This window comes from Pagrus pagrus, assembly GCF_965226575.1.
Source record: "Pagrus pagrus genome assembly, chromosome: 12".
Lineage (NCBI taxonomy): Eukaryota > Metazoa > Chordata > Actinopteri > Spariformes > Sparidae > Pagrus > Pagrus pagrus.
In genome coordinates, this window is record NC_140196.1 from 7,509,493 (window position 1) to 7,522,220 (window position 12,728).

Consider the following 12,728-nt stretch of genomic DNA (forward strand, 5'->3'; position numbering starts at 1 on the left):
ACAAAAATACAAATGCTTTGCTCTATACAAATAAATATGGTAAGAATAAGGTAAGAATATGAATAATATATACAGTCTGTCTGCTTCACAAGAGGCTCAACCTTTGCAAAAGACAATATGAATAACTTATTTTGTACAGATTCATAAGTTAGACAAGGCTGCGTCTCCAACCACATACAAAAAACAAAAAGAAAACATCCTGTGGCGTGATGGGCGGTCGATAGTTGGATTGATACATTCATGGTTTTCATTAAGAGCTACAGTCAGGCTCTCGGGCGGGGAAAAACAAGATAACTCTTTTCACAGGAGACGGAAGTAGAAGTACAGTTTGTGTGAGTGTGCGTTTTATGTGCGTCTCTCTCTTTCCCGTGACGAGGGGTCTTTCTGAGAGTGTTTGTGCCATTGTCCCTCGTCTGAGTCTTTATTCTTCTCGCTTGCTGTCAATAAAATCAAGTCTTGAGTGCCTCCAGCGCCAAAGCGATGATCCTTGGCACGCTACGGTAAAATGACTCATTCTCCAGGCCCACGAGACTGTAGAAGGTCAAAGGTCGTCCTCCCACTACAGCTCTGACCCGCGCCTGGTAAAGTCCTCGATCGTTCTTGGAGCTCAGATCAACTAACACCTGAAGAAGGGAGAGAGTAACAAGGAGAGAGAGAGAGAGAGAGAAATGATTAGTACATGAGAATAAAAAGTTTCTATTTACGTAACTTCTGCTTCCTAAATGGCGATTTACCTCTTGGAAGTTCATGCGTAGGTTCTTGCTTGGGATATTTAAGACCCATCTGTAAGAGTCTCTGACTTGGCTGACTTGCTGCGAGGACTCTCTCACTCCAGGACAAACTACAGGACAAAAAAAACATTTCATTTTAGATTTGACAAATAACATCCACCCATGACCACATATTACATGGATTATTTCGTAAAGGTACTGAATGAAAGTCTGGACATGGCACGTACTTTTCCCATTGGCCCCAGGTATCTGCCTCTTGCGAAGAAGGCTCCTGTATTTTCTGCGAAGACTTAAATTGTTTACAGCTTGTCGTGGGTCAGCTGTCGTGTCCGTGTGAGCACCCTCAGTGACCGGCAGACTGACAGTTGTTGACTGCTCTGGTAACGCTGAAGACTTTATTTCTGTTCTTTCTCCATCCTCATCAAAAGTAAAATCCTCTGAGGTTGTGCTCCATTTTACGTCACTAGAAGCGTCTCTATCGGCCGAGGTTTCACTTTGTGGCGCATCTTCTGTCACAGTTTCATCTTGTGTCCTTAATTTCTGAATTTCATTCATCAGAGCTGACAGAAGTGACCAAGGCTGCTGGGATTCTTGGGAGGAGGTGGAGGAGGAGGGGCCGGTGTGGCCTGGTGCTCCAGTGGAAGAAGCAGGAAGAGGGGGACTGTCGGGAGAGTCCTCCTGGAGGTAGACTGTGTCCAAGTGCAGGATGGGAGGAGCGGCTCGTGAGTCCAGTTTGGAGCGCAGAGCTGAGATAACAGATCGGAATTCTCCCTCCAGATGATGCACTGAGACGTCCTCCATCTGGAGATGTAAAAATGGAGATTAGCTTCAAATAAATCCACATCAAAACATTACACTTAATTGCCACGTCTACATATGCTGGTATGATACATTTCCCAGATTGCCTTTCCAACAAAAGGACCAAAACATGGTACATAGTTGTTAACTTTTCGAAGGATTTCTGAATATTCAATCGTAAGACTATGCTGACATTTTATCAGCATTAGTTGAAATAATGTGACACAAACTAATCTGTGTTTGGACATCTCAGAAATATCATAAACAATACCTGTAAGAAAAGATTCTCCTCCTGTCCTCTTTGTGTGTCAGAGTGTTGTTTTTCCAGGTCCTCGGCCACGTTTCTCAGGTACTTCTCCCAGTCATCCACTGAGGGTCCCACTTCTCTGAACAAGGCTGGAGGAACTGGAGAAGGACCCTGCTCTGTTGGCACCACAGCTCCACCTAGCTGTTCTGCAAGTAATAAAACACGTGTTACAATAATGACAAACTACACTGCAGGGAGAGAGTTTGCATGGTTATCTGTACATTTTAAGCTTAAGTCATCTGACAATCATGTACCTTGGATCTGTGTGAGACCATGGCTCAGGCCCAGGTCCCTCCTCTCTCTGGTGTGGGTGAAAGCCGTGCTGTAGATGTGCTCCACTAGCTGAGGCAGAGTCTGGGTGAAGAAGGTCAAGTCGACTTTGTCCCTGATGTAGTCCTCGGCCCTCTGGAGCAAGTCCAATAGGGTCTGCAGGAACGAACGCAGCTCTGGGTGGCAGAGAGAACAACAACACGTCAGAAACCTCAAAGCAACATGAAGAGTACACGTAGTCCTTCTAAATCCATCAAACTGTGCTTATGAATACTCACGACATTTCTTGAAGCGGGTGAGGCACTTGTCCTCGGCCATTCGACTGCAAGAGCTGGCGGACTGACCAGGGGGGCAGGTCAGGGTGTAGAAGCGACAGAGAGAGCTGAACTCGGCCCTCTGTTCCTCCTCCGTCATTTCTGTTGTCTTGAGAAGCTCCGGACATGTTGGCTCCCTGCTTCCAAATGACTCTACAAAGACAAGCATACATTGTAGCGTTGTAGAAAGTATTCTAACACCGAAGACGTATGTCGTCCATCCAAATATTTTAGCTTTTGTGTTGTTTTATTGTTGCTCGAGACTCACTTTGTATCTCAGCCTGAATCCAGTCAGAGAAAGCAGACACCCGTGTGTAGACTCCAGGCTTGCCCTTCTCCCCACAGCCGTCTCCCCACGAGGTGATGCCGTGGAGCTGGAACCGACCTGAAATCCTGTCCTGGTAGATCAATGGGCCTCCAGAATCTCCCTACAGATGATAAAAAAAACCACAGAAAGATTTTAAAAAGCTGATTTTTATAGTTTTTTATTTTAGAAAATGGCAAAGGGTCAAACAAAAGAACATCAGATCTTTTAAAGTGATTTGAAGGTGTGTCAGTTCCTACCTGACACGAGTCTATGCCTCCGGAGAGATAGCCAGCACACAGCATGGTATTGGTGACCAGTTCTTTGCCGAGGGCACTCTTACAGGTGCTCTGAGGCAGCAGAGGCACCTTGGCCTCCATCACCACATCAGCAGATGGGCCGTCTGTAGAAAATAATACACAAAGAAATGTAACATGTTATACGACGAGTGTTTATACGTTTAAATAATGAGACACAATTACAAACTCAAAGTCTTCCTCAGCATCAACGGCACATATTCTGGACAAAAAAAGCTTCTAAGTTTGCTTGCAGAAAACTAAGCTATAAATACCTCTAAAGTGAAAATCAATGTCAGTTATCTCCCACTCACCCTCATAGAGGGAGCCCCAGCCTGCCACCAGGCATGGACTGCCAGTAGGGGGCTCCATGCCAGAGGGGAGACACACAGGAGTAACACGGTTAGACAGGACAGCAGGGGACGTCAGCTCCACCAGGGCTATATCGTTGTTAAACGTCTTTGGGTTGAACTGCAGGAGGTGGAGAAAGTTTGACTGATTAAATTACTTGAAGACTGATCTGTTTGCTTGATTGTTCAACCAGGCAGGTGTGGTAGAAGAGACAACACAATATAATCAGATATGATATTGGATTGTTACCTTAGGATGAGGGATGATGCGGTTCACTTTGAGAACCTGCTCATCAGGGTCAGTTTTGGTGATGTCAAACTCCCCAACCACGGCGGTCCAGTAGCTCTCACTACGGCTGCTGCAGAGGTCAGAACAATAACAGTTACAGGGAGTGAGAGGAGGAAAAATAATCTCAAATGCTTTGCAAATGCAAAGATGTTATTATAGTTGCAGAAAACAGAGATGCACACTCACCCGGCAAAACAATGAGCAGCAGTGACCACCCAGGAGCTGTCCACCAGGACCCCTCCGCACATCAGGCCACCATCCAGCTGGAGGTTGACCAGCCAGGGCCAGCTGCCTGGAGGAGCAGGAGAGCCGCCCACAATGCGGGAGCGAGGCTGTGTGATGTTTTGCACCGCGGACGACCTCTGACCGCACACTGCTGCTGGGACAGAGAGACACTGATGGTCAGAAATCGCAGCACAATCGTCTGTTTGTAAACAAACATTTAATATCAGCGCTGTGAAAATGAAAACCTTAGGATCATCTGTATGAATACGTCTTTACAAAGATATGTTTCCCTCACCCTGTGCATGCGTCTGTGTCGCAGGCTCCAGGTTCTGCATCGTGTTAAGCAGGCTGCACTGGAGGACACGGGCGCTGCAACTCTCACCCATGATCCTGATGCAGGTCTCCTTGTCTATCTCGCCAGGTGGGCAGCGATGCTGGTAGTACGCACAGGCCTGGCTCAGAGCCCAACTCCGCTCAGCTTCATCTTGAAGCTTCTGGGCCTTAGTGATGACATCACAGCTGGGCTCTGATAAGGCACTGGCAGGAGATGCTGAAGGGGAGATATGACAGTTAGAATAACTCAGAGCATTCATCTGTAATGCAGAACACAGCGACTAAAGATGCTCAAGAAGGAAAAGAGTAAGAAGAGTCACATTTTACTTACAGCAGGCGCCACTCAACTGTCCACAGTCCTGAAACAAACAGGGAACACAGCCCCGGCAGCCTGCTTCAGCCCGACTCCTCTCAGACGATGCGCGCTCGAGGGTGGACAGGGCACTGGACATGGCCGCCTCTAGAACCACAGTGCCACGATCAGACAGAGCTGCAGGAGAAAACAGGAAGAAAGAACAGAATATTAAAAAACATTAAAAAGGCATTAAGATGTGAGACTAGCTAAAGAAGAAGAGGAGATATGCCGAGATGCAGACAAGTGCACCAGGGAGCCAGACCAATATATTGTTCAGGTTGATATGAAAATATATTCATGTTTGTAAAAAACATGAATATATTTTCATATTCGAAACAAGAAATTGCAGAACGTCAAAGATAAGCTGGTGGTAATATCTTCAATACTGTTCGTACATATCCCGGTCACAACTGATCAACAAATGTAAGCAGTGCTACGAAAAATTGTTTGTGTATGAAATAAATATTGACATCAGTGGCGGCCTCAAAAATCCAATGATTGGCTTCAGTGCAAACTTTTAAGATAAATACATGTACATTTACTGAATTACAAAACTACCAGATTTCTGAAAGGGAAAATGTGGCGACAGGCACATAGGAGGGTCCTGTGGTAATTTGCTGTGGGAACACGATGTGCGTTTGTGAGCATTAGCATGAACTGGTGCAGCTTTCTGGTATGTGTGTGTGAGTAGCCCCCTTTTTCTCATGCTGCTCTTTGAGCTCATTGGCAGCGTGTTAGGGGAGCTAGCTCACGCTCAGCGCGCTGGTGAGGCTTCTGCAGGCACACATCAATCGGGCCGCCGACCCGGCAGCCCCCCTCTGTGCCGCGCAACATCACAGGATAGGCCACTAACAACAACAATGCTGATTGAAGACTTAATTAGAAGGCCAGGGCTGAGCTGGCAGAGGCTGGCGGGCAGGGACGGGCCGTAGGGGCACGGGCTGGCAGCCCCGGGGCGGCTGGGACCCTGAGTCCCTTGTTCTAAACACTCCAAACACACACTGCCATCACCAGTTGTTTGTATGGAGGCTCGGCTATACTCAGCACTTCAACTAGAGAGGGGCAGAGGTCCCTCACCACTACGCTGTACTGCAGGATTTAACCAATTTCTCTGCAGTGGGTCTGCCTAAGAAACGGAGAAAATGAAATGTAGCCTGAAGAAGACTAGAAAACATTTCTATTCTTTCAGTATTGCTTCCTTCAAGGTCAGACACCTGATGCTCATCAGTTAAACGTTAAAGTGTATCGTATACTGTATGGATCCACACATATCATCCAACGTACATAACAAAGTAGGCCTGTAACAAAAGTACAACTTTCAAGGATTTGAACATGTGTCAGCCGTTTGCCCAAAAACCTGCAGATATGTGTATGGAAGCGCTGGGCTTGGGACTTGGGAGCATCACCGGACGCATCACAGCATCACCAGTGTTAGTTTGCAGGATGCTCACTTACATTAAATCATTTGTCTTGAAGTAGTTCTCAATTCTATACATTTTAACAAGTTATTTTAAAGCCACCTTCGAGAAACTCTTATTACGCAGCAATCAGAATCCCAAACGAAATTCACTTAAACGAGCTGTTTGTCACGTCTACTTAATGTATACTGCCATCATTTAGAAACAAAAATAAACTTGTGTAAGTTTATAAAAAAGTACCTTTAAGTGCACTCTGGGGCATCCTGTAGACCTCTCGACCTGTCGGGGCTCCCAGCAAGCAGTCGAGTCCCATGATGAGCAGTGATATCAGCAGCAGCATGGTGTCAGAACATCAGACCTCCGCTCCGCAGTGACAACAAGCAGACGGGCAGGAGACACGCGGAACGAGCAAAGAGGATGCAGAGGTGCTAGAGATGAGGCTACCCTGCGGTGTTTCCAGGTCAGTACTGTCTGGTCGCTCTCTGCAATCGCTAACTGTCTCCCTCCTCCTGACTCTTTGGGCTCTCTCCCACACTGTGGTGCAGGGCATCTGTCTGTAAGTTTACTTAGAGGAACAATAGGTGCCTGGAGTGGTCCCTGGTATATATAGAGCCCCCAGGGGAACACCAGTAAGAGATGGAGGTGGGGTGGGGGGTCGGAAAGGGAGAGGGAGAGGGAGGGAGGAGGGAGAAATGCTCCCATGGCCAATACACAAACAGATGAATTCATTAAGACTGTGACAGCAAATCGGGCGCAACTTGCCAAGGCTGGACATCACAAAGAGGTTTGGTTCTATGAAAGGAGACAGAGGGAGGGAGAGAGAGATGCAGATAGGGAGGGGGGGGGGGAGATGGGAAGGCGGAGTGATTGGCTGGGCGGCGGGGAAGGGGGTGTTGTTTGAATTAATTAATGTGAGAGGAAGAGGGAGAAAGTTATGCAGATAAGGATATAGGCTGATGTGACACGAGTGGAGGAATGCAGAGCGAGGGAGAGCGACGTGGACGAGCGTATGGAGCGAAGAGTCGCGGCGTGGAGCGGAGCGAGCAGGAGATGGAGGGAGGTTGAGTGACAGAGTGTGAGAGAGCGGGAGAGAGAGGGAGAGGGAAGTGTCTGCCATTCTGCATGCCCCTCAAAGAGGGCATTGTCCCCGGCGTCCCTCTGAGGATGCCCACATCAAAGCAGTCCCCCGGGCATCACTTGGCCGCCGCCTCCATTGATCACTTACAGTCTTTTATCCCCCCCATTAAAATATTGTCAGTTCACATCACTTTTGTCTTTCTCTGCTGAACTCTGCTTTTGTTACATAAAGATACAGTAAAAAAAAAAAATTAAAAAAAAAAGTGCTCATGAACACGGTGTGTTTTCAAAGTCTGGGACGGATCATTGATGGAAAAAAAATCAAAACATTATTTTGTATTTGAGTCTCGCATTTCTTCCATTTCTTCCCTAAACTAAATGTTTGACTCTTCTTATTAAAGAGATCATGTATCTAAATCCTCACATCTGAAAAAGATTCAAGAGTGTAGTTACTGTAGCTTTTCCCCTCAGACACTAGCATTATGTGAGATACAACTACCCCTGTAAAAACATTACAGTGTTGGGGAGCAGTAAAGTTTGTGTACTTAAACTAGTAGTTTTATATACATTTTGCAGTAGCATGCTGATAGTTCAGTTTCATTCATAATTGCATTGTTATTCATGTAGTAACTACTGAAACTACAAAAAAGTCTGGACTATCAAAGGAAAGAAATGTTTCAGTTCTCTATTGTAATTTTTTGCACAGTGGTGTATTTAAAATCTTGGATCATGTATGACTTTTTGCAGTGAAGGTTTAAACTTCTAAAAAGTCGTCTACTTATTTTTTTCGAAGCAGCTTTAGTTGCCAAATCAGATTTCTCTCACGTGAAGCTTTGCCGTAGCTCAACTTATTCCAGTGTCAAGTAACTGGTAGTTTGCATGCCATGCTTTCAAAGTAGCATCCTGAACAGTGACATTTTAAAACTTTAAGCCAACTGAAATATGATCTGTATCAATGAGTGATGTGATGTTTGATATTGAACCAATAGGGTGGCTTCTGTGACTGTCTACACTGATTTTAAAGTGAGAAATAAGAGAATTGTTGAAGAAGTCTGAGGCACTTAAAGAATTATCTCTTGGCCATTGAATCATAAGAGCAGTAAAACCATGCCTATGCATTTCAGCCATTAAAAGCTGAGGTACTTGCCTTGATGAGGGCCTAAATGGCTGTTATTATTTTTTACGGCTGTTATTACTTAATAGCTGTGAGATATTGAAGGTTTTATAACTCATCACCCACTTAAGGGGCTCATTCTGAGGAGCCCCAGAGGGACAGAAATAGATCACAGACACTCTGCATGCAAGAACTGCTGATGTGTAATGTGTCAAAATCAGATATGCAGGTTTGCTCAGTTCAGCTCCTGTCACCTTAACATAAAAGCACGTTTTTCTCTAAATATTCTAAAAACTCTAATGTGCATACTCCTGTTACAGTGTGAAACTGACCTGGATAGTAACAAAAAGTCTGCAGAGAGTGATCAGAGTATAAAGCTCACATAAACAAAATGTTCTGTACATTCGCAAGCAAAAGACACAGGGGCATGGTCCCAGTCTACGTGGGCACAGAAAGACGTCTGTGCCGACCAGTAACCCAAAGGAGAAGCGCAAATTGGAGTCAACTTTGAGCCAACTAACTGGCTGAACGATAAAAAAGAGTGGCGGCTGAATCTAGCAGGGCATTATCAAAGAGCGCCGACCACTGCTGCCACAAGCCAGCACTGACGGCAGAGTTCACACTGACAACAACATACAGTATGTGTTAGAGAGTGTGCGACTGTGTGTTTATGTTTCAGGCAAAAGTTTGTGCGGCCGACTCTGGTGGATTCAAACGCTTCGACTGGTGAAACAAAATACAAGCAAGCTTACGTATGCAGGGATGAGAAACAAGAGAGAATTAAGAGGATGAGGAGCCAGAATTAGATGGAAAAATTTAATATCTAAACTTTTCTCTCAGACATTTGTTAGTGTGTGTGTTTGTGTGTATATTGTGTGCATTGTGCCCCAGCCCCCTCCATGCACCCGTGCGGCACAATGGCCCTGAGATCTGAGAGCAGGCTCAGGCGGAGCGGAGCGGGAACGGCATGGGACAAACGGGCGGCACTCTTTCATTCCTTCCCTCCCTCAGTCCATTTCCCTTTGATGTCCTTTGATTAATTTGCCTTCTGCTCACTCTTCCTTCATCTATCCACCGAGCACGGAGCGCTCCGCCTCTCTTTTCTGCTTCGCCTGCCTGTTTCTATCACTGCAAGCTGTGATGTTCTACCTTATCAACTCTTTTCCAACTTTGGCTTCATTTAATCATGAACACTGCTGTCAAAAGATTGTGCACAGCTCATTATTCAGCGTTTTTCTTTCATCTTAAGCAATATAATTGTAAATCTACTGCAAATAATCCTAATCAGCACAAATTTGCTCAAATTAATGTGACAGTTTATGTGGTGCTTCTTAGCTAGTTGAGTTTGCCAGTGCACCAGCCTTGAACACAGCACTGAGTTAAGTACATCATGTACCTGTGAGGGTTGTTTATAGCACTCAACACCCTCAGGCCAAAATACTTTTCCCAGCTGGTCTCTTAGATCCTAAGGAAGCTATTAAGTGGTATCGCCCCGAGTCAGAACCAGTGAGAATGGAGCTGCCTTTAGCTAAATGAATTAACTTCCTGATAATCTTAGACATGCCCCAACTTCAGTCAGTTTCAAAGCTAAATCCAAACCTCTGATGGTCTCCCGTGCCTTTGACTGATTCATCCCTCTACTGTGCTTTTATTGCCTGTATTGAATTTGGGGCATCTTATTTCTGCCTGTAACTCCATGTATGGTCTTTTATCTTATTACATATTTTTAAAGAAGAGACTGATCCGATCAGGCCCAATTTCAATGAATTTTCAATTAGAGTAAGAGAGGTGGGGTAAATCTTTGATAATCTGTTCAATAGAAATGTAAATGCTTAAATCGATAATTTCTCTCTGGTTAGAATAAATATGTTCGCCTCACGTGGGATTTCGTTACGTGATGCTGCTTCTACGAGGGTCAGAAACATGCAAATAGCAAATAAAAACTTCGTCTGCGGCCAATACAACTTTTTTGTTGGAGATCTGAGAAGATTTAAAGATTTGTGGAGCACCTCTATGGTAGAAATAAAAAGTTGTTCAAACAATTGTTTGAAAGGTTTGGTTATACTATACACAGGTGTAAGAGCTGCAAGGTTTGTTTTTTGTACACACAATTATAATTGCATTGCTCAACAGCAAATGGAAAAATGTGAAATCACAGATTGTTTTAAAGGACAGTGCAGATTATCATCGATAACTCCAGGTTAAATTGGCAGCTCATAACCAAGGTGATTTTGTTTTTCAGGCCCAGGTTACAGCTATGCTCAATTTTTAGACAACCACAAAATCTTGTTGTCTCTCAGGTTTTAACAATCAATTATGTCTTAGGAGAATAAGATTTCATGCAAGTGATTGGACTGGCTGGGCCACGGAAAAATCATGTGAATGCACAATCATCTGTTGAAGCGTCTAGAAGAGATTTATTGTGGGGTGCACAGGCTCGTCGCTGGCCGGCTGCTTGAGCAGGTTACATAAAGAAAACACACAATGCTCAGCGCAAAATCACACCACAATGAGAACCTAACAACAATCGTGTTGAATAACACCCAGGTATTGTGTTCAGTTATGAAACCATTTCTCCCATTGTCTCAGGCAGAAAACAATTGAAATCTAGGTCAGTGGGGTACGCAAGAGAGAAGAGGTTCCCAACATTTCCACACAGACAGACACTTGAACCCCATGACAATAGTCAAGCAGAAGCAGCTCGTCTGCACAGGCCTGTATTGGGTCATTGTTAGACATGTTGTTAATTAGATCTATTATGACCTCAACAATCACATTAACTGCCATTAAATGCACATTAACCACCAACTGTTCAATAATGAAATATCCACTTTCCCTAAATTAAGTGATAATGATGATGTGGTTGATAACGTTTATAATAATTAGAATAATGATATTAATTAATCTATACAGGTCTTTTGTCTTGTCATACAATGTGATATTCTTATGGAATAAAATCACTCGGTAAATTCAGTGGCAGGTAGCATGAAATAAGCTTATATTTTAAAACTGAATTAAACTCAAATTTGCAGCAGATTTGGAGTTTGGTTTGTTTTAATATTTATTTACGTCACCTCAGCACAGCCTTAACATGGGATGGGCTCCCGACCCAGAATGATGCTGTGATGCTCGGTGACGGTCTGTATCTTTGACCTTTGAAAACCTGCACTTTATCCTCAAACTGGCAACGTGGCTTTGTCTTGTATACTCTACTTAACATCTACAGGTGGATATACCTTACCTGCAGGAAGGGAGGCCAGGCTAAAATATGTCTCGGCGTGCTGTAGCATGGTTTAACAGGCCTCTTTGCACTTGTTCAGATTTTCACAGTGCTGGTGTTTAAGACAAAGCCGCAAACTCTTTGCACCATGTTCCTGCAACAACAGAACGTTCAGGCAAGGCTTCGGTGCACATACACCAATCCTTTGAACAAGTCTAGCTCCATATTGTGTATGAGGCAACCTGAGAATTGAGCATTTGCAAGTTAGGCAGTATAAAGGCAAAAACTGGAACAATTTATGTTAAAGTGTGAACTAAAGCTAAAATGTTTAACTGTTATATCGTAGGCAACTGGACTTTCAGTTTCAAGAAACTGAAACAAGTCCAGTTGCTGACGATATAACACTTAGAAATACTATGACCTGGATGACTGACAACCTCCATCAATAAAGCTAAAAATATAACTTATGTGTAAATCAGACAGTACTAAAAAATACATTACATGATGTTATTATGTGCAGTTCTACTTTGACAGTCAAGCTGGTAATGTGATGTCTTTGAAAGCTGCAAACGACAGAAAAATGTTGTAATTCTGGTCTAACAGAGGTAACTGCAGATTGTAAACACAGAGTAGATGAAAATCACCAACACTTAAATATAGCCCCTGTTTGGACAAACTGGCTGGCAGAAAAAGAAGTGAGTCCAGTCCACAGCTGACTTGAGAAGGCTGACATCTAGTGTCACAATATTGCAACTTCTACAGTCTGGTATAGAGACATCCTCTGCTACAGGGAGTCCTGCATGATGTGAGGCTCTATTTAAAGCTCTTGAATGCATGGATGTTAAGCAGAGTGAAACAGTGACAGAGGTTTGATAGCCGTAGGCTCCTTTGGCAAGCATCATGAGTAGGTCTGCACCTAATGATTATTTTTTATTGATTAATCCAACTTTTTCCCCCCAACTCGATTAATATCAAAACGAATTTACCCAAAATAGCATTTTAAAACTTGTCATTTAAATTTTAATATTTAATTCAATCATCAACAAAGTAGGCCTATGTACTGCAGGGCGTTATTCCCCAACAAAAAATAGTGCAGTTTTAACTAGTAATCGTGTAATCCTAATATATATTACGTTTGGGTGGTGACAAAAAGTAAACAGGACTTATGTTCACAATGGATCTGGCCTTGCGGAGAAAACGCAGGTTTTACATTTTATTCTGGCTGCAGCGGAAATGTTGATGTTTAAAACACAGTAATGATCTGCCCCATCCTGGTTGTTTACTGGTATTTTTAACAGTCACTGAGGACAAATAATCACTTGTAGGT

The 12,728-nt window shown here is 43.9% G+C and overlaps 1 protein-coding gene across 5 annotated transcripts in view; it reads right to left on the bottom strand.

Moving 5' to 3' along the window:
- prss56 (serine protease 56) overlaps nucleotides 1-12,728 on the bottom strand; it is a 13,711-nt gene continuing 983 nt past the window's right edge. For 2 of the 5 annotated variants that reach the window (XM_084369852.1, XM_084369850.1), the window contains exons 2-15: nucleotides 11,423-11,643; nucleotides 4,549-4,707; nucleotides 4,180-4,434; nucleotides 3,846-4,035; nucleotides 3,621-3,729; nucleotides 3,335-3,491; nucleotides 2,985-3,127; nucleotides 2,689-2,848; nucleotides 2,385-2,573; nucleotides 2,091-2,282; nucleotides 1,801-1,982; nucleotides 959-1,532; nucleotides 735-841; nucleotides 1-623 (exon numbers count right to left, since the gene is read on the bottom strand). In XM_084369852.1, the coding sequence (XP_084225978.1) occupies nucleotides 450-623; nucleotides 735-841; nucleotides 959-1,532; nucleotides 1,801-1,982; nucleotides 2,091-2,282; nucleotides 2,385-2,573; nucleotides 2,689-2,848; nucleotides 2,985-3,127; nucleotides 3,335-3,491; nucleotides 3,621-3,729; nucleotides 3,846-4,035; nucleotides 4,180-4,434; nucleotides 4,549-4,707; nucleotides 11,423-11,471 (2,640 nt within the window). In that variant the 5' untranslated portion in view covers nucleotides 11,472-11,643 and the 3' untranslated portion in view covers nucleotides 1-449. Of the gene's footprint in view, nucleotides 624-734; nucleotides 842-958; nucleotides 1,533-1,800; nucleotides 1,983-2,090; nucleotides 2,283-2,384; nucleotides 2,574-2,688; nucleotides 2,849-2,984; nucleotides 3,128-3,334; nucleotides 3,492-3,620; nucleotides 3,730-3,845; nucleotides 4,036-4,179; nucleotides 4,435-4,548; nucleotides 4,708-6,230; nucleotides 6,806-11,422; nucleotides 11,644-11,902; nucleotides 11,965-12,728 lie in introns of those variants that run through there. The other 3 variants (XM_084369851.1, XM_084369849.1, XM_084369853.1) reach the window with 3 other exon arrangements.